A 22,346-nucleotide genomic window follows, 5' to 3' on the forward strand; every position below is an offset into this window, starting at 1 on the left:
GATGCCCAGGTGCCCGCAGAGAATTTGAAAACCCCTTACAAATGCCCAGCTGTTGGGGTGGAGCTGGGCGGGGGCAGTGTTAATTTCGGTGAGGAGTTCCCTTTCAAAGGGGGTAAATGGGAGACGCACCCCTACGCGTTTAAACACCGTCTGGTACATAAAGAAGAAAGGGTTCCCCTTTCTAGGTCTGTCGTCCACGCAGACAGGTTCCCCAGGCCTGCCGGGACGGACGGATATGTGAGCGTCGTGAGTGCGGCAGAAAGTGTTAAAGTTATACAAGTGGGGATCCCCACGATGAGCTTCCAGGTCCTGGAAGGTAGTCAGGCTGGTAAACTCGTTCAAGAGCTCGTCGGGGGCCCATGGGTAGTAGGCTTTGTAGTTGGACTTGGGGGTCTTGGGGGAGGAATCAGACTCCGCGTTCGTGCGCGTCATGGTGTGAATAAATAGCTGGAGAAAGAAGAGAGGAAAAAGGTTTTAACAAGTGTAGCCAAGACAGGAAAGGGAGTGAACCCCAGGAAACACCACCCACGCGAGAAAACCCAGAAAGAAGGAGAAGGGAACAGAGAAGGAAGGAGAAGCGGAAGAACGCAGTAGTGCATAAATCTCAACAGTCCCAGGCAGTTCAATAAATCATGCAATGCGACGAAAGGGAAGAGTCGTGGATATGCAAAAATCATACCTTTGCTGTCAAAGTGAAGGAAGAAGGAGAGCACGGGAGGGAGAGAGCAGAAATTGCAGAGAAAGGGGTTGAAGACGATGAACAGTGCAGAGACGCAGAGGGAATGAATGTAACAGTGGGGTGAGCGCGGGGTTTGGGGTAACTTGAACGTTACATTTGCAACCTAAGAGGCGCTAACTAGGAGCCCCGTGAGATCGTGCCACGTGTCGAAGGATCAATCGCCCAGGGGGAACGCAAGGGTCTCTAGAGGCTGGCCGTACGATGAGCCACGTGGCGCGCGATTAAGGGTAGCCTCAAAAGGTGTTATTTTCCCCGTTTCAGAGGATGTCCAATCAGTCATTAAGAGCGCTCCTATGGTTCAGAGAGTGTCACGTCAATAATTCGAGAATTGTTGAGTCAGCAGGGAATGACAGGTCATCAGGGTGGCACGTGGACGGCGTGGGCGAGGCCTTAGTCTTTGCGCTGACGACAAGTCTTCGGCTTAAGACTGGGGGGCTTGTGTACCGTCCCGTATCCGGGCGTTGACAAAGTCAAGGTCAAAGTCAACGTCAGGAGTCAAGGTCAACACAAGGCGTCGCCTGAGTGAAGAGACGCCACGTACCAGTGTCGCCAAGTGATGAGAATCAAATAAAGGAGGCTTTTATTAATGGAGGAAGAGGACATCCACCCTCACATTTGAAGTTCTTCCTTCTAGTCTTCTCAAAATTAAAAGAAGAAATAAAATAAAGATGAGGCCCAAGCCCAAAGCCCAAGCCCAAGCCCAAGAAGGCCAAAGCCCAAAGAGCCCAAGTCCATCCCATGAGGGGCAAGGCCAAGCTTTGAAATACTCTTGTATAGTTTTAGGAGGTTTGGTTATTAAATAAAGGTGTGTGAAAATGTAAAATAAAGTCACATTGTCCATGTGACTTAGGAGAGTGGTGTAGGTGTAGTTTTTGGGAGGTGTCATAGTAGAAAAAGGTCACACCTCCCATGTGACTTGTTTTTGGTGGGAATTTCAAATGAGTTTATTTGAAATTTCCCACCTATTTTTCAGCACCTTAGGCTATAAATAGAGGTGCTTCCTTTGTAAAATTGAGATTTGAATTCATCTAAAGAAACTATACTCAAAATTGGAGTGAGCATTTGGAGAGCTTTTGAGCTTCTACTCTAGTCTTATCTTGAAGGACCATGGTTTCCTCAAGTGGCGGCTTCCACACTCATCTAGGAGCATCCATACTTCTAGTGGCGTGATCATCCAACCTATCTTCCATCTTCATGAGCATTCTCTTCTCCTTCCTTTCTTCTCTTTCAATTACTCTTGTTGTCTTGTGTTCTTGAGCATTTTTTGGTTCGGCTGTCCTTAATTTTCCAGCACCTATGTTTTGGTTTTCTAAATTCTGTTCGGTACATTTGTTTGTGTTTTAATTCTGTTCGGTCTTCTCTTTTATAATTCCTTTGTTGATTCAATTTGACAATATTTGGTTCATCCAAATGAGTTTGGGAATTGGTACTTGTTTTGGTGAGTTCTTGACTTAGAACCATGATCCAACTTCTAAGAAAGTGCCTCTTTATTTTCCAGCTCAAGGTGATTCCTCAAAGTGTCAAGAATCTTGTTCTATGTGGCTATTGGAATCACATCACCAAGGCAAGGCGTCGCCTAGGTGAAGGCGTCGCCCAACCAGGGCGTCGCCAAGATCAAATATTACTAAGGCAAGGCAATCACAGTGTGGTTCCCCGATACCCATGGGTAGGAAAGACCATGGAGGGAGCGACGCCGTGGGAAGGCCTCAGGTCCCGATGATCCGGGAGAGTGATAAAGAGAAGAGAAAGGTGGCTTCAAGGCCATAGTAACAACACCAGTGTAGGGCAGCCTGACTTGTGAAGTACCCCTGCCGCCCCAGAGACGCCTTTGGGACAGATACGACTCAAGAGGAAGGTCACGCCCAGGGTAGCCGGGTGCAGGGTACGAGAGGAAGGCAGATACGCTCTCAAAGTGAGTGACTAGATGATTGGGGGCATGAGTTGGCACCCAAAAAGTCACCCCTTGCGCAGTAGCACTCCCAAGCAGGGGGACTCACACGTAGAAACGTCCCCGGATGGGGCCATGGCGCTGTGAGGCCCTCCACGAGTACGACAGCCAGGTCAGAATGGAAACACCCTTTAGCCAGGTATCAGGTAATTAAAGTCATTTAGTACAGTTTCTGTTTCGAGCGTTTAAGGTACTATAAAGGCTCCCAAGCGTTTCAACGTCTTAAATGCGCTACGTTTTCTAATTAGACACGCTGATTGAGTGCGTTACGTTTGTGATTAAAAGCGCTTTAAGGCACTTTAAATGCTTGGGTAGTTTAAATAGCGTTGAGATTGTTGGGAACGGGGTTCGAACTTTTGGGCAAATTTTTCCAGAATATACTCTAGTTGCTTGCTCGAAGTCGTGAGGCTACGCACAAGGGACTGGAGAAAGGTTGTTTTCCAGAGCGAGAAAATATACACAATACAGAGTTCTTTTTACCACCTTCGGAGTGCCATACGCGGTGCTCAGATACGGAGGTGCACAGTTTTAGTGTTTCTTGCTGGCTGACTTGAGCATCGGAGTGCAAACGGTCGCTAGGGCGCCCTTTTGTCCTCTTTTTGCAGGAATCCACAGGTAACCAGTGGGAAGAAGTCCCTAGCTGACGGTTGAGGTCGCGCACAAAGACGTCCCAGGTCAACCGGACGGAACACAGTTAAACAGAGAGAAATATTTTTTTATGCATACTGAAAATCTCTATGAGAGACAATTTTACTAGAGTTGAATAAATATACTGCAAATTATAAAAATGTTACCTCTATGAATTATGGTTGACAAATATAGATTTACTATGAAATTAAGGATAAACTAATATATATTACATGTTTTACTTTGATGTCTAATTTTTATAAATATGTAAAGTTTATTGGTCACGTCATATTACATGTTTTACTTTGATGTCTAATTTTTATAAATATGCAAAGTCTATTGGTCACATCAGACAGATCACATAATATAGTGTGAGCCGTCTAACCGAATAGAATTAACACATCAAGTTATATTAAAAAGATATGCAACAAATAAGATAATTTCATTTAAGTTATAATATACATTAAATAGGACAATTATACAATAATAAAGTATGCTTCTATCAATATACTAATTACATTGAAACAGAGAACTTAGTTCATCGTTGGAGAACCTTTTACAAGTACACTCCCGATCGAGAACTAAGGATCGAACACCCTATAGACAGAGATGAAAACACGATCAAAGTTGAAGTATCAATAGTTCCGCTAATAACTGTTTAAATTTTAAATTCTATACAAGTACACAAAGAAAATTGTATTTGTAAAATATAAATGTTATAATATATTTATATCTAAATAGATTTGTCTTTTGTTAAAATTCATATTTAAATGGTTCATATATAAAAAAGAATGAAAGAACAGGAAAACAATAAATATGGTACAAAGTTTCGTTTATGTTTAATAACACTTAAGCAAAAGTAAATATAACAAAATCTGAAGTTGTGAAAAATCAAAATAGAAATGATAATTGTTTAGCTCTGGAAAAGTTTTATGGTCTTACTACATAATTTTATAATTATAGTTTGCCATTGTGGACGACGGCATGCTCTCCTCCTGGACCACTCCCGACTGCTGCCAGTGGGAGGGGATTCGCTGCAGCAACGTCACCGCCCATGTTCTAGGCCTCCACCTTCCTGGAGAATTTGATGTTTATGAAGAAATAACTGAAGAAATAACTAATCGTTATATGAGGGGAGAGATCCAGAAATCGTTGATGGAGTTGCGACAATTAGAGTATTTGAACCTCAGTTCCAATGATTTTCAAGACAGTCACATCCCAGAGTTTCTTGGTTCTCTGACAAACTTGAAATACCTTGATCTCTCTTCATGTGTTTTTGGCGGAGAAATTCCAACTCTGTTTGGCTCTCTTTCTCATTTGAGATACTTAAATCTTGGTCAAAATTCTCTGGAGGGCTCAATCCCTTGTCAGCTTGGAAATCTCTCCCAGTTGCATGAGCTCTATCTTGCAAGGAATTCTTTTGAAGGAAATATACCATCTCAGCTTGGAAATCTCTCTCAGTTGCAATACCTTGATATCCGATTTAATTCTTTTAAAGGAAATGGTATCAAAATTGACGATGGAGGTCAGTGGCTCTCAAATCTCATTTCTTTAACTCATCTTTACTTGTACTCTGTATCAAGTCTTGATCGTTCTCATAGTTGGTTGCAAGCGATTCTCAACCTACCAAAACTAAGAGAACTAGATTTAAAAGATTGTAGCCTTTCTGATCATTTCATTATGTCATCCAAGCCTTCTCATTTCAATTCTTCTACTTCCCTCTCCGTCCTTCATCTTTCCGGAAACACCTTCACATCACCAATGGTATTCCACTGGGTCTCAAACTTCACTTCCAACCTTGTTGAGCTTAACCTTGATGGTAACTTCTTGGAGGGTTCCACATCAAGTCATTTTGGCATGGTCATGAATTCGCTTAGGAACCTTGACCTCTCCTATAATTATTTCAAGGCCAGGGATTTGAAATCCTTCACGAATATATGCACCTTATCTTCTTTATACTTGAATCAAAACAATTTGAGTGAAGACCTCCCATCCATTCTTGATCATTTGTCTAGTGGTTGCATTAAACACTCATTGCAAGAATTGGATCTGTCAAGTAATCACATCACTGGCACTTTGTCTGAGCTTTCAGTATTTTCATCTTTAAAAACATTGTTTCTGGAACAAAATCATTTAAGTGGAAAGATATCTCGAGACATCATATTACCACCTCAGTTGGAGTCTTTCTCAATTCAAATGAACTTTTTTGAAGGTGGAATTCTAAAATCATTTGGGAATGCATGTGCTTTGCGCTCATTGGATATATCTTCTAATAACTTGAATGAAGAGTTTTCACTGATAATTCATCACTTATCCGGATGTGTTAGAAACTCATTACAAGAATTGAGCTTGAGTAATAATAAGATAAATGGTACGCTTCCTGACCTTTCGGTATTTTTAACTTTGAAAAGATTGGATCTTACTCAAAATCAATTAAGTGGAAAGATATCTGAAGGTAGCAAATTGCCATCTTCATTGGAGTATTTGTTTACCAGCTTAAACAATTTTGAAGGTGGAATTCCAAAATCATTTGGGAATGCATGTGCTTTACGTTTATTGGATATGTCACGAAATAGCTTGAGTGAAGAGTTTCCGAGGATAATCCATCATTTGTCTGGATGTGCTAGATATTCATTAGAAAATTTATATCTAAATATGAATCAAATCAATGGCACACTACCTGACTTCTCAACATTCACATCTTTAAAAGGGTTATATCTTTCTGAAAATAAGCTAAATGGAGAGATACCTAAGGATATTCAATTTCCACCACAGTTAGAGCAACTCTACATGAAGTCAAATTCTTTAAAAGGTGTTCTCAGTGACTACCATTTCGCTAATATGTCAAAGTTACAAGATTTGTATTTATCTTACAACTCATTGGCCTTGTCATTTACCCAAAATTGGGTTCCACCTTTTCAATTGCTCACCATAAATTTGAGATCTTGCAAGCTAGGTCCAACATTTCCAAAATGGTTGCAGACACAAAATAAATTTCAAACTATTGACATTTCAAATGCTTCAATATCAGATATTGTTCCGGAGTGGTTTTGGGCTAAATTACCATTAGTAAACAATTGGTTGCATATGAATATTTCATACAACAATTTACAAGGTATAATTCCAAATTTTCCACAGAAGAATCCTTTTTATAAGATGTCACTTGGATCAAATCAATTTGAAGGCCATATTCCTCTATTTCTTCGAGATTCTTTTCTTCTAGATTTATCCAAAAATAAATTCTCAGATTCTATTTTGTTTTTATGTGGGAATGGCACAATTAAGATTTTATACCAATTAGACCTTTCACATAATCAATTATCCGGACAAATTCCAGATTGTTGGAGTCATTTCAAGTCATTAACTTATTTGGATATGAGTCACAATAAATTTTCAGGAAAGGTTCCTACTTCAATGAGTTCACTTTTTGATCTTCAAGCATTGTTGTTGAGAAACAACAACTTAACAAATGAGATCCCTTTTTCTTTGAGGAGTTGCACAAAACTTGTAATGTTAGATCTGGCAGAAAACAAATTAACTGGACCTTTTCCTGCTTGGATTGGGAGTAATTTGAAAGAGCTGCAAATTTTAAGTTTGGGAAGTAATAACTTTTATGGAACTTTACAAACACAGATTTGCTATCTCAAAAATATTCAACTCTTGGATCTCTCAATCAACAACTTATCCGGACAAATTCCTAAATGCATAAATGCTCTTTTTGCAATGGCTCAAAAGGTTTCAAACGATTACCATCAATATAGTTATGATATAGGGAGAGTGAGTGGGTATAATTTGTATTTTTTGAATGAATTTTTTATGTGGAAAGGCTCAAAACAAATGTTCATGAACAATGGGTTGTCTCTTTTAAGAAGCATTGATCTCTCAAGCAATCACTTTTCAGAAGAAATTCCTCCGGAAATAGAGGATTTATTTGAATTGGTTTCATTGAATTTATCAAGAAACAATTTAATGGGAAAAATTCCTTCAAATCTCGGAAAGCTTGCATCACTTGAATTTGTGGATCTTTCAAGAAACCAATTAGTTGGTTCAATTCCTACTAGTCTTACTCAAATTGACCGTCTCAGCATGTTAGATTTGTCACATAACTATCTAACAGGAGAAATTCCAATCAGCACACAATTACAAAGTTTTGATGCATCAAGCTATGAGGATAATTTCGATCTTTGTGGATTACCATTGGAGAAATTTTGTATTAAAGAGGAATCTTCGAATGCTGAAGTTCATGAAGATGAATATTCATTTTTTAATAATGATTTTTTCATAAGTATGGCATTTGGATTTGTTGTAAGCTTCTGGATGATATTTGGCTCAATTTTATTCAAGCGTTCTTGGCGACATGTCTATTTCAACTTCTTGAACAATTTAGCAGACAATATTCATATAAAGTAGCGGCCTTTATGAAACTACTTACCGTGGATAAAAATTAGCAGGTAATAATGTTATAATCCTTTTACTATTGATTTGGTACACAAGTTTTTATTTATTACTTCTCTAATATCTATTCATTAAAATAAGTTATACTATTTATCTAGAACTAGATTTTTTTATGATTATTCTTTTAAATAAGTTATTTCTTAATAAATTAAACTGGTGTATACTTTTTTATATGTTTGTGGAACCTGTATATTTTAAATAAGTGTTTTTTAAAAAATAATTATTTAAAATGCATTTTTTAAAGTGTTTCATTGCGAGTCTCTAAATCTTCTTTGTTTAATTGTATATATATATCAATGAAAATAATATATTTTTATTTTAGAGGAAATAAACCCGCTTGCTTCCTGTTTTCGAAAACTTCTTTATGTTCTTATAAACTAAAACACAAAGAAATTATTTGATTAAAATAGATTTTGAAATTTATTTTTTAATTTGCGGTTTTTCTACTTCTAGTTTTCTTTTTTTTTTAACTTTTTTGCTTATGCATTTTTCATTATTTTTTTCACTTTTACTCTTAAAGTTAGTCTTTAAATAATATTTTACAACAAAACTTTAAATCTAGTGAAAAAAATTATAATCAAACACACTCAATGTTGTTATTTATCATTTCAATAATAACAATGTTGTTCATGTTTTTATTTTTATTTTTGTGTTTGAAAGTGGGCAAATTATGCAGGTTATTCTTGTGTTTTTATTTTCAAAATTATACTCAATTTAAATCAGAATCGTATTATTTCTCACTCTTGTGGTTATTTTTAAAAGAGTTATGATATTTTGACACCCCTCCTCCACCCTACACCCACAATAAATATTAAAATTTGTAATAAAAAAATTTTAAGAAAAGAAAACACGTTCTTAATGAAAATACAAGCCAAATACAATGTTTCAAAATTAAAAAAGTTATAAATTTTTATAAATAATTAAAATATTAATATTTATTGGGGTGTAGGGTGAAGTGTGTGGGTGTCAAATAAACATTTTTGTTTTTAAAACTATAGCATCTTATCTTTTAGAAGCCATGAAGTGAAGCTTTGTGTAACAGATGTTGACATCGATGAAGATGAACTTATGTAAAAGCCTAATCTTAGTGTTTGGGTTTTGCAGTTAATAAATTATACAGCTTATGTTTTTATGCTTTTTTTTAAATACATCAACGATATTTGTTTCTTTTGGTGAACAAGAATTTTTTTTATTTTCATTTACACACTTCAGATAACTAAGTCCTTTATTTTTATTTTTCAAATTTCAGCAGGCACTTGAAGACCCATCCTGGTTAATGTTGGCTAAGGCACTAAGGCTTTGTTTGGATTAGAAGGTCAGGAGGAGTGGAAAGTTGAGGGTGTAGAGAAGTAGAAATATGAAAAAAGTGTGAAGAAAGTTGAGGTTGTTTGGATTGAGAGATGTTAGAATGAATGTGTGAAAAAAGTTTATTGAAAAAACGTGAATGATGTGATATTTGTGAAAATATTTAAATATATTTTGAATAGTATAAATTGTAAGATTACAAATTTACCCTTATATAAAAAAATAATTTTGTGTAAATTTTAGTTAATTAAAATAATGTAAAATTTTAATTATAAATAAAAGAATAAAAGAATATAAAATTAAAATAATATTATTATTTAGTACATTTATTTAATTATTATTAATTTATTTAATTTATATTTATTATCATTATTTTAAAAATTTATTTTAATTAACATTATTATTTTATAAATTAATTTTACATATTATTTTTATTTTAATATTTAAACATTTATATTATTAATATTAATAAAAAATTTACTGTTATAAATATATAAATATTTATAATATTATTATTTATTTTATTATTATATTATATAATTATATTATATTATTATAAAGCCTAAAATTTCAAATAATGTATTTTATTAATTCTGATTAATAAGAAAAAAATAGATGTACAGGATTAATAAATACTTTTTTAGATATTTACAATTTACATGGTAAAATTAAGTAATTCTCTTCAATTTTGCAAAGCCCTCAAAATCACTCCTCTCCCCCTTTGTGACACCCCCCTCCCTAATTGATCTCTAGATACAAATAAGGGGATGACTCTCACATCCGTCCGTGTGAGTAGTACATCCCTAATCCAAATGGTGCCTAAGTTGGAAATTATATATGGCTTCTTTAAATTCCCTTTTTTATTCTGCTAATTAAAAACATTTTCACTGTGAATTGGGAAGCTAGCATGCATGTTTTGATACAATATATAAGTTTTATAATTAGTATAAATAATGTCACCCAGTTGTTTAAATAAGACGGAGATCACTTAAATTTTTATTTTTGTCCCTCAAAATCCATGATAAAAAGGATGTAACAGAGTGGAGTGTAATTATGAGTCTCAGATAACAAATCAAAATCAATTTATAAAACAATCTTATATTTAGCATATAACATGAATGCCACTATTCTAAACTTGTATATAGATCGAGATTAAATATTTTTACGATACGCATATAATTGATGAAAATTATAAAAGAAGTTATTCAGGAAACAATCTCCCTTGATCTGAGAGCAAAAGTGATATGTTATGAGATTTGTTCTGTGAGAAGATGCATTAATCGACCTTGATACGAGTCTCAAAGTGTATTCCTATGTCATATTTTTTATAATTCTGTTCTCCTATGCTCAAGTTCAATTTGAGGTCTTTTAATCAGATCTATAGGGATTAGTTCTCCTATGCTCAAGTTCAATTTGAGGTCTTTTAATCAGATCTATAGGGATTAGTTTGGTCTTTTGAAGATAGATTTTCTTGTTGGGTATCTTGGATGTCGTACCATCAAAAGTATGGAAAATATTAAATTCTCAAATGAAACCGTAGTTCAATAAAGTTATGTTACAGATGGTAGTCCTTTAATTAAATCGATCTAATTGGTTGTAGTTATGTTTTCTGTTTGGATGATTTGGAGAATGAGAAATCATGCTAGATTCCACCAGAAGAATATTGTCCTTCATAAAGTCATTGTTTTTATTAGAAACTATTTGTTTAGCTGGAAATGCTTCTAACATCTCTATGAAAAATGATATCCTTGACTTCACTATGATCAAGTTCTTTGGCATCAACATTAGAAGCAACAAAGTTTGTCATTCTAATACTGTGATTTTGGAGTTTTCTTCTTCTGGTTATATTAAGATTAACATTGATGGTGCTTCAAGAGGTTTTCATGGTTTTGCCTCCTTTTTCGTGGTAGTATGGAAGAGTTCATTGGAGGGTTTTCTACTTTCCTTGGGCTCCATTCTTCTTTGGCCACTAAGTTTATGTGTGTTATCCTTGCCCTAGAAGAATCTCAGAAAATGGGTTACAATTTTCTTTGGTTAGAGCGTGATTCTTCTTTCGCTTGCTTTACTTTTCATTTTATCACTAGATTCCTTGGCATATTAGAAATAGATGGAAAAAGTGTATTGCTTATTGTAGAAGTATTTCTTTTAAAGTTTTTCACATTTTAGAAAAGGTAACTCTTGTGCGAATAAGCTTACCAATCTTGCCTTTCTTCATAGGTGGGATTTTGTTAGGTACAATAGACTGCCTTCTTGCCATGTGTTTTTTTGGATTTTTTTTATAATAAGTATAAGTTACCTATGTTTTGTTTAGTATAAGGTTGTTCATTTCTTTGTATGGGTTTTGGTTTGGTCCCCATACTTTCTTGTATTCTTCTTTATTTTCTTTTCGTTTAATAAATTTATTCTCATGTGATGACAGATGATAGATGGGGTCTAGGGTGACAGCCTAACTGAGATGTCAGATTTCATAGTGATGCCTAGCATAAAATTTATCAAAAATACATGTTAGTTATAAATTATTTATGTGTGACAAAGACTTTTCCAAGTCTTCCACTAACTGTCATCACTTTCTACACCTTATTTTCTTTTACGGTTAGAATAAATATCTAATTTTATTTTTAAGCAGAAATAAGCCATTCGTAATTTGTTACTCTTGGACTTCTTAGTATAAAAAAGAAGACACTTTCCCCAATGCATAATTTGTTCGCAAGAATTACTGAAAAAAAAAGAAAACAAAAAAAATATGGTTTACAATACTTTTCTACATTAGATCTTTCTTCTATTTAACTTTGTATTTAACATTGTGTTTGTTTCTTGCGATGTACCATTCACTATAATGGAAGCAAACAAATGATACGTGTTTAGATTAGTGTGTGAGGATGAGTGCAAAGATGGAGAAATGAGTGAGTGAATGAGTATTTAAATTCTTCTCACAACAATAGAGAAGCTCGGGCAAAGCTATGATAATATATAGCTTTTTACTTTTTTTTTTTTTTTTTTTTTTACGAATCAAAGCGACAAGGGCTGAATCTTAGTGGATCGTGGCAGCAAGGCCACTCTGCCACTTACAATACCCCGTCGCGTATTTAAGTCGTCTGCTTTTTACTTCATCATTCTCAATAGCATTCACTGAATTGTGATTTTTATGCACGTACAAAATTAAGCTTGTATGTGAAATTAATTGCTTCCACGTGAAAAGTGAACCATTCCTTTAGCACATATTGCAGGGTTATCTGATGGTATTAACATTCCGGTTATAGTTTCTCAGTTTTGGACAGGTCGTGATTGGAATATTTTGTTGTCTTTACAGCAGATGCCTCATCTTTTTAGTCATATCATGGTTAAGGTGGATCAAGATGTTCCTAATTGGATTCTAGATGAGTATGGTCGATTCACTCTTAAATCAGCTAGGACTTTTTTCTTAGAACCAGGAGTTCCCTATGGTTGGGGTAAATTTATTTGGTTTTCAGATATCCCACCTTCCAAAACTCTTTTCCTTTGGAAAGTTTTTTATGGGCGGGTTCCTACAGATCAACATATTCAAAATAAAGGTCTCCATATTTGTTCTATATGTACGCATTGTGAAAAGCATGGAGAATCTATTCATCTTTTATTTTTTGAATGCCCTAATGCTTTGTATATTTGGAGTTGGGTTCGACAGAATTTTCCTACTTCTCATTTCTCTAATAAGGATGATCTTCTTTCTTTTATTAAGAGTGATGGTAGTCCTTTGGTTAAATTGATTAAGCTTGTTGTGATAACTTTTTCTATTTGGATGTTATGGCGTATGAGGAATTATGCTCGTTTTCAGGATAAGATTGAGGTTTCTAGGGCTATTTTAGTTATTAAAGATTTAAGTTGTCTAGTGGGAAAGTCGTCTAAAGCTTCAATGAAGAATGATATGATGGATTTCAGTGTGATTAAGTTTTTTGGTATTAATAGTCGTACTGGAAAAGTTCTTTATCCTTTTCCTATTAGATGAAAGTTTCCTTCACCAGGCTAGGTTAAAATTAACACTGATGGGGCTGTTAGGGGTTATCCAGGTCTTTCCACTTGTGGAGGTATTTTCAATGGGAGTATGGAGGAGTTTATTGGAGCTTTCTTTGTGTTTCTTGATGTTCAGACTGCTTTGATTGCTGAATTTTACAGAGTTATATATGCTTTGGAGGAATCTCAAAAGTTGAAACTTACTAATGTTTGGTTGGAATGTGACTTTGCCCTGGTTTGTGTTGCGTTTACTGCTAGGATAAATGTTCCTTGGATGCTTCATAATCGATGGAATACTTGTCTTAATTATTGTGGAAAAATCAGGTTTAGGGTTACTCATATTTTTCGCGAAGGGAATGTGTGTGCTGATAAGTTGGATAATTTAGGATTTATTCATAGAGAATCCTTTTATTGGTATAATAGGCTTCCATCTAGTCTATTCTTAGAATTATTTATTAATAGGTGTAGTCTACCTATGTATCATTTTTGTTAACATATGAGTTTTGGTCTAGTCCCCCCATATTTTTGTATTTTCTTTCTTTTTCAATTTTTTTAATAATACTTTTTTCATGTGATGACAAATGATTGTTGTTACTTGAGGTATCAGCCTAGCTGAGATGTGAAGTAGCATAGTGATGTCTAACACGAAAGCTTTTTATAAAAAAAAAAAGAAAATTGAACCATTGAAACACTACGTGAGATCAAAAAAAACATTTGAGAAAAACGCCCAAACTTGGAAGTTTTAAAGATTAGAAGCAAGTCACAATCGATTACCATGCTTATTCCACAAAACCAAAAATTGATTGTGGGTTATTTTTAAGTGGATAACCGATTATTATTTGTTTATAATGTGGGAGAAAATTGATTATACCTATATTTTGAAAGCAATAATCGATTATCCAAGTAGTTTCTTTGCATGTATAATCAATTAACCAAAGCTTTTGAATACATAATCGATTATGGTTTGTGTTGAATATGAGACATAATCGATTATCCACTGGTTTTGAAGGCATCATCAATTAATGGATGTGTTTTATGTAGCACATAATTGATTAGCCTTAATTGATATTGTTTTCTTTGATTTATTTATTGGAGTTGGTTTGAGGTTTGTGGTTATTAATTATTATTATAATAAATTATTATACAATTAATAATATTATTTAAATTCATTACAAAATTACTTTCTAATTGATTTTATAAAATTATGAACATTTAAATTATTTATTTTTATCTAACAATTTTTAATTTCTACATATATTGATAATTTGATAATTTTTCATGTAAATGTTTTTACAATTATGAATATCAAATTTTATTTTTTAATTCAAACACAATTATTTTCTCATAATTTTTAGGTTATGACAAATTTACATAATCTGTATTTTTTTTCAAAGTCGGTTTCTACACAGTTATGTATATAATATTTTAAATACAAACAACAAAAATGCATAAATAAATAAATCATATTTTTTTGAAATTCTTTTAAATATAACGGTAAATTTGTATATGTTTAGATGTTTATGACAACTTTTCATGTTCCGAAAATGTTAAGTATTTGCACCCTGTCGAGGTAAGGAACCATGGTATATATGTTTGGAATAGATTCCATTTTGAGAGAGTTGAAAAACACTATCTTGTTGAAAGGTTCTATACATCTGACCTTTCTCAAGGCATTTTTGCAGACAATAACTTTGTTTTCTCCTTTTTTCGGATGGTAAATATTTCTCAGAACATATGGAGTGTGAATCCAACCCTTGTTTGAATTGAAATTGAGATACAGATACAAGTTCTTCCCTTCTAAATCATGTATATTCATATATGAAAGAGGTTGACAATAAGTTTTTTTCAAAATGGACTATTTGTCCCTCTGTTAGAGATGTTCCAAAAATGTCTGCAATTGAGTAAATAGCCCCACGAACGAATGGATCATATCGAATTGGAAAATGGAAAGATTTGTAGAAGTTATACCCTTCGTCACCACTTTGCAGAAAATGGTTAGGTATCAATATGTTAGATACCTGTAACTCAATTGGTAAAATAATATCTCTCTTCAAAAAGCATGTTTTTTTTTACCATACGTTGCGAATGAACAAGATTTTGAGGAATTGTCCATACGTAAAATCATAATTATCTGTTACTCCTAATTTCTGATTTGGAGGTTAAATGTTTATAAAAAAATATAAAAAATCGTGGTTGGGGTGGTAATAGTAACAAGAGCCATTGGAATTTTTTTTATACACCGAAAGAATCCATTTTTGTTATTAATAGACTAGGAAGAAAAAGAGAATAACTAAAAAGTGAAAAAGTTATTCCTCAAAATATCATTTATTTAATTACCAGAATTAAACGATGACATACAGCTCGCAAACGGAAGGAAACAAATTTGTTTATTCGTATCAAGTTTTCGCGGAGCTCATTCAAGACTTACTCGAACTATTATTCAACAAAAAATGAAATTTGTGGTTTTGGCTCATCATGATAGAGATAGGAAAAAAAGAGATTTTTGTGGTTTATGGATTAGTCGAATAAATGTAGTAATTCGCGGGAATCCCAAAGTATCTTATATTTATAGTAATTTAATTCATAGTCTATATACACGAGGCAATTGCTTCTTAATTGTAAAATAGTTTCCCAAATTGCTATATTAAAATATAATTGTCTTTTTACGATTGCCAACAATATAATAAAAACCTAAAACTCCCTTATTTACTCTAGGAAGGTATAGAATAGAAATTTTTTTCTTTTGATAACTTTATCATATGCTAAAAGCTATCAAAATAAACAACCATGCTTAAAAAAACAATTTATTCTTCTTTACCAAATATTTTTTTTTGTTACAATAAAAAAAAATCAAATGAAATTATCCTCATTTTCGAACAAAGCATCAATCTACGTTGAATTCGAATAGAAATTAAAATTGGATTTTGAATTTTGAAATTCTTTTTTTTTTCTTAAAGTAGTATTTTTATCAGTCGACTCGCTTTTTTCAAAAAAAAATTCATTATTAAGAAAAGGTAACAAAGATAAAATACGAGCTTGTTTTATAGCAATTGTAATCAATCATTGTTGTTTTAAGGTCAATCTATTTACGCATCTAGATAATATTTTTCCTTGTTCACTAATAAATTGACAAATTGAACCCATGTTTTTATAATCAATTCGGTCCCCCGATTGAATCGGGGGCAATCGTCTACGAAAAGATCACTTGGATGTAATAAAGAGTCGCATAAATTTTTCCATAATTTTTTTATCCCTATTCAAAAAATAAAATTTATTACAAGAAATATAATAAAAGGATTTTTATTTTTTTTATTCTTCCTTTTTTAGCATATGTTGTTATATAACGACGGGGACCTAATTTTATTAATTCCAATTGATTAGGCATATTGTGTCGATTCTTTTTCGTAATCTATCTAGAAATACTAATTGATTCCTTATTTTGACTCTTTTTAGCACAACCAATACCTTTCAAAAGAACAATTACTCAGGTATTTTTACTTTATCTTTGGACATGAACCTCCTTTGGGTTTTTAATTCACTTAACTCTTTTCAGGTTCGAATCTAAGAAAAAGAAAAAAATGAATAACAACTAAAATAAAAAAGAATAATTCAAAAAATTATGAAAGATTTGGTTGCAATTTAATGGAATCTAGTAAAAAAATAACACAAAAAGAATAAATGGATTTGGAACTAGATTTCGTTGCAAATTGCTATAAAGTATTTTATTTTATTTTTTAGTATTTTTTTGATATGGTTGCCTAACCTATTCATTTGATTTCTACTTCCATTTTTTTTTATAGGAATTGAGTGAATAATTCAATTCCACTTATGTTAGGACCAAATCCTGAGTTTCACTCCGAATTTCAATGAGTCTAAATTCATCTTTCTTCTTTATATTTCCTATTACAATTCTAATAAAAAAAAATAGGTTAATTACACATATTTCATATTTAATTGGACCTATAATTTTTTCACCCTTCCTAGGTCAATAACTAAAATGAAAAAAAGGGCAATATAAATGCATCTGGAAAAAACGATCGATCTCAATCAATAGACCCGTCAAAGCCCCGAACCATAAATACTCAGTACTGGTTTTAGATTTCGCATTTCAAATCCTCCTTTCTCTGTTGATATTTATTATGGGCTGATTACGACCACATTTTTATAATACTTGAATGTTTATATTGTTTAGATATATATGGGATAGTTATATTAATATAATAGTCGATCTTGAAATGTATTTTCTACATGCTTTACCATATTAAATGTAAAAACATGTACCATGAGGGACTGAGTGCCCCCAACACGTGATGGTATTTGATCCCTACTGAACGACACATGGATTTTATGTTATCGAATCCTAAATCGTAGGGAAAAAATAGGTAATATGAATGTCAATCAAGATACACATCTTAATATAGGGCCAATAGTGAAATCTCATCAAATACTACAAATAGGTACAACAATCAAGGTAAAAGTACGTCATTATCCCTGTATTTATTACACTTGAATATTGCACACTTACTTGAGCGTCGAAACATCTTTTGTAGGTGCATTCTAGAGAAATCAAAGACTTAGGAGCAAAGGAGGAAGGAGGCTCGACCGAAGAGTAGAGAACAATTGTTCAGCCGGTATAAACTATTGTCTCAGCCCTTCACACAAGAACATTCGTGTCATTTTTTCTTTGTTCCTCAGATACATGTTGATCTGGTTGTAGCCAGAGTATGCATATAAGAAGATAAGAATCTAGTGACCAGTTATACCATCCACCAGTCACATGGTGTAGCAGACCTCTCGCATGAACCTGGCCTTTAGAAACTTCTCGGCCTCAGCCTTCGCAACATTTCTTTTTTCTTCGACCAGCTTCCACTTCTTCAAAGCGACCAATCGTGCTTCTTTATATACAAAAATTCTATGTGTAATGACTTCAAGACTCACCCCAGGCATTAGGAATGGTAATGTGAGGCGGGCCATGCAGGCCAGCCCACAACCCGCTAGTAAAAAATGCAGGGCGTGCTCAGTTTTCAACCTGTTGACCCGCTTTAGCCCGCCCCGCATAACCCGCAGCCCAAGGGCCAATAACGAGGTGGGCCGGGCTGACCCGTAAAAAAAAAATTAAGTTTGTGTGTTCGCAACTTGGCACAGTGGCAAAGTGAGTGTTGTTCTCTCTTGTGGTCACTTTAGGTTTTCTTTTCTATTCCAACGCACGGTCACCGCTCCGCTCCGCTGCCGGTCTCCACTGTCTTGTAGCGTAACCAAATGGAGGTTTTCACCTAGTTTCAATGGGGCATCGTTCATTCTTGGGCCAAGGTTGACCAGGGTGACCGTGTAATCTCTCCTAGCAGCCATTGGCTCACGGGAACACTCTCTATTTGTTGGCTCTGCACATAGGCTAGCTGCGTAGCATTCTCTTGCTACTTTCTGATCCACATGGACCATAATGATGTCTCCACTAGTGGAAGGAAACTTCATGTCTAGGTGTAGCATGGGCACAATCACCCCCAAATGATTAAGGGCGACCTTCCCATAAATATTTTATAGGAGGTATTGGCCTCCATTATCAAATATCGAATTTTGATAGTTCAACTTCGGTATTTTTCCTCCCTGAACGTAGTGTAAAGATCAGTATAACCTCATCTTCTTGAACTTCTTCCAGTAGAGGATGATTACTAAACTTCCTTGGTCGACAAGTGTCTTCATTATTGAGAAGTTGTCAATGTTGACCGTGATGACCATCAAGACATCCTGGGTTGGGTCAATGACCTTAAATTCTTCATTTGTGAAGGTGATGGGAGGCATCATCGGTAGAGGAGTAATCGAGGCCGAGTTCACAAACTACATGGCTCGAAGATGCCCTTTCCGTGCCGAGATCGAGCATAAGAGAAAAACTGCTGACAATGCTGTTGACCACTTTTTTGCCATCGTGGCATGATTGTCCTCCTTTAGGGCTTACTTTTTCGGGAGCGTTTTGTTAAAATATATGGCTTTAAACTAGAGAGGGGGTGAATTGTTTAAAGAGAGTTTTCGCAATCTATTGAGCCTTGAATGAAAATACTTCACAAATACCTTGATTAAGAAATCAGTTTTTCAAAACACAAAGCCAAAAGCACAGCACTGGGAAAACAATCGGTTGTTTCGCAGAAACAATCGGTTGTTTATACCAGTAAACAAATATCAAAACTGAATTTTAAAGAGTTAGGGATAGAGAAAATGTACACAGATGTTTATACTGGTTCACTCCAAACCTAGAGCTACATCCATTCTTCTCAGAAACCCTGAGGAAATCCACTAAGCAATCACAACCTGATCACTTACACCACAACCAAGAAAGTGATCTTGAACACCTCAAGACACACACTCTTCTTTGCCAACACACCAACACTAAGATTGTTGATCTTGATCCCCTCAAGAACACAACCAATCTCAGCAAACACAGAAACGAAAACTTGTTTGACAGAGTACAAGGATTACACTTGTTACAGAAGATAATCTGAAATCAATACAAGCAGAATCCTATTCCACAAACTTTCAGCAATCTCAGCTCTTTGAAAAACTCAAAAACTCTTAGCAAAAAACTTGTCAAAAATTAATTCTCAAATATGTTTTTCTGAATATATTCAAAGATGTAGTTTGTTATCAAATCTTAACAAACTCTTAAATTGCATTAAAAGATTGGTCAAAACATTTAATGACTGGAACGTAAGCAGTTAAATCATTTAAAGCTCAGTCAAAGATAAAACAATTTTTCTGTTATGGTCCTAAAACAAACAATCGGTTGTTTCCTCGAATCAATTGGTTGTTTTGGTTCTAGCAGTTCAACCATTTGAAAAACAGTTTTCAATATTTTCTTTAAAACATCTAAGTATAAACAATCGGTTGTTTCGACAAAACAATCGATTGTTTTAACTTATTTTGAAAACATTTTACTTTCACAAAGATTGAGAATGCCTATGCTTTATATTCGATCAAGGGGTGGATTACAACACTCAACCAGAACTATACTAAACCAGCACAGCAACAGCAAGCACAACCAAGGCTTCAACATCCTTCAAAGGGTTTGAATTCTTCAAAGCTTGAACATCACTTGGTTCAACACGTTTCTCTGGTTGTCTCATCGTCGTGGGTCCGTCAAGGATAATAATGTTTTCGCCCCTCTTTTCTTCTCGGATGCTCCTCTCTGCGCTAGGGAGAGTGATATGTGGCGCAGTTGTCACTATGTACAAATCTGCATAAGTGACCCGCCTGGATAAGCTCCTCTATCTTATCTCTGAGCATTTTGGTTATATGGTGAAAGTTCTAATGATATCAGCACTTCCGAGAAGTGTTTGCTTCCTTAGGACATTGTACCTTCTGGGGGTAGGTATCATAACCGCATTCAATGCCTCGTCCATAATTTTCCTTCTATTGGCGTTCAAGAAGGTGTAACTATGGAAACAAGGTCCTTAATTCTCCTTGTATTTGGCGCTTTTACTGAACAAGGGTCAACCACCATTCTCTTTCTCCTTTCCCTTGTCCATATCAGTATCAGAAAAAACTTGATTTTTGTACTTACGAAGTTCCGCCAACTACATGAACTTTGTTGTTTGTTGTCGTAGCTCGTCCAAGTTAGCTGTCAACTTCTTGGACAGGCTATTAGCAATCAACCCTATTCTGAAGGCCATGACCAAGTGATGCATGACCACATCCGGACTCAGATTTTTGATGTTCAAGGGCACCTTGTTGAACGTCTCCATGAACACTTGGAGGGACTCCCCCTTCTCCTACCGTATGTTCCCAAGTCCTATGTGCTAGAATTTATGGCCTTTAAACAAGAGGGGAGGGGGGGTGAATTGTTTTTAAAGAATTTTTGAAAGCCTTTGAAGGTTTAATGAAATTTTGTGTATAAATCCAGAACAGGAATCAAGTTAGCTTAGAACATCAACAATTATACAGCAAAGCAACATAAAAACAATCGGTTGATTCTTCGAAACAATCATTTGTTTATATCAGTTGAAATCACGAAACAACCGATTGTTTTGGTTTGACAGTTAAGTTAACCAAACCAAATAGCTTTCAACCTTTTTCAAAAAATTCCTAAGAGTAAAACAACTAGTTGATTCGACAAAACAACAGGTTGTTTTTCACTTAGTTGGAAAAACACTTAATTTCAAAAAGGTTTTAATTCACATTAGTTTTAGATTCAACAAGGGAGCGAATCAAACTTTATTCTACCCAGATCCCACCCAAACACAACAACAAAACCAGCCTTTCATCTAACATCTTGGATTTGGATTCTTCAAAGCACTTGATCACTCTTTATCAATAATATCACCCTATTTAATAAAGACAAATCCATGGTTGCTTGTATTGATCTTGATTGAATCTGAAACAGTACCTACAAAACAAAAAACTATGCAATCCAGAGCATCTCTTATAGCAGTTTATGATTACACAACAACTAGTTTTCTGCATAAACACAAAACCAAAAAAAAAAAAAAACAGCCAAAATCTATGTGAATACACACCAAACTACAACACCAACACAAACTAATATGCAACAAAAAATTAAATCAGAGTTATAACAGGTTATAGCAGTTTTTAACACAACGCATAAACCATATTCTCCCCCTATTTGTCTTACCAAATAGACTTTAGGAAAAGATAAAAACATAATCGTTCAAAATAAAGAAATACTAGCATAGAAAATTAAAAAAAAAACTTGACTTCAATATTCTTTCCTATATTGCAGCTCAAAGAGTTCATTTTGAACAACTTCAATATGTTCATCCAGGGTCTGAAAACGTGTGTCCATGCTTTGAAATCTGTTGTCAAAGTTCTGAAAATTTGTAATACAAAGATCATGAAGATTTCTTTGATTTTCAGCAAAGTTGTCCAGCCTATTGACCATGAATCTCTCAAAAGGAGGCATTGGGAGAATCCTATTTCCTTGATTTCCAGCACTTGTTCCAACACCTAAGTCAGTAGTAGGTTGATCTTCATCTTGAACATTAACATCAACACCTTCAACAGCTTATTGATCTTCTTCATCATGTTCAACATGAGCACCACTTGAGGAACCACCATGTTCACCATCCTTACTTACCCATTTTCCATCAATCTTGGTAAAACCCATCTTGCTTAGTGAACCATTGTTCACTTCATGTGTTGATTTCACCAATTCAGATGTTTCATCCTTAAGATTCACTTCAAAAGAGTTTAAGAATTTAGAAATCAAGATAGCATAAGGATAATGATAGTCACTTAACCTCATAGATTTCTACATGTGTTCCTTTATGATATGGATCC

The 22,346-nt window shown here is 34.4% G+C and overlaps 1 protein-coding gene across 1 annotated transcript; it reads left to right on the top strand.

The window, feature by feature from the left end:
• The first annotated feature begins 2,754 nt into the window (after nucleotides 1-2,754).
• LOC137838647 (receptor-like protein EIX2) lies at nucleotides 2,755-9,043 on the top strand. The gene is made up of 3 exons (XM_068647883.1): nucleotides 2,755-2,826; nucleotides 4,278-7,765; nucleotides 9,019-9,043. The coding sequence occupies exons 1-2, from the start codon at nucleotides 2,755-2,757 to the stop codon at nucleotides 7,722-7,724; spliced, it is 3,519 nt and encodes a 1,172-aa protein (XP_068503984.1). The 3' UTR covers nucleotides 7,725-7,765; nucleotides 9,019-9,043.
• Nucleotides 9,044-22,346: the final 13,303 nt, after the last annotated feature.

The sequence above is a fragment of the Phaseolus vulgaris genome, chromosome 4 (assembly GCF_000499845.2).
Source record: "Phaseolus vulgaris cultivar G19833 chromosome 4, P. vulgaris v2.0, whole genome shotgun sequence".
Taxonomy (NCBI): Eukaryota; Viridiplantae; Streptophyta; class Magnoliopsida; order Fabales; family Fabaceae; genus Phaseolus; species Phaseolus vulgaris.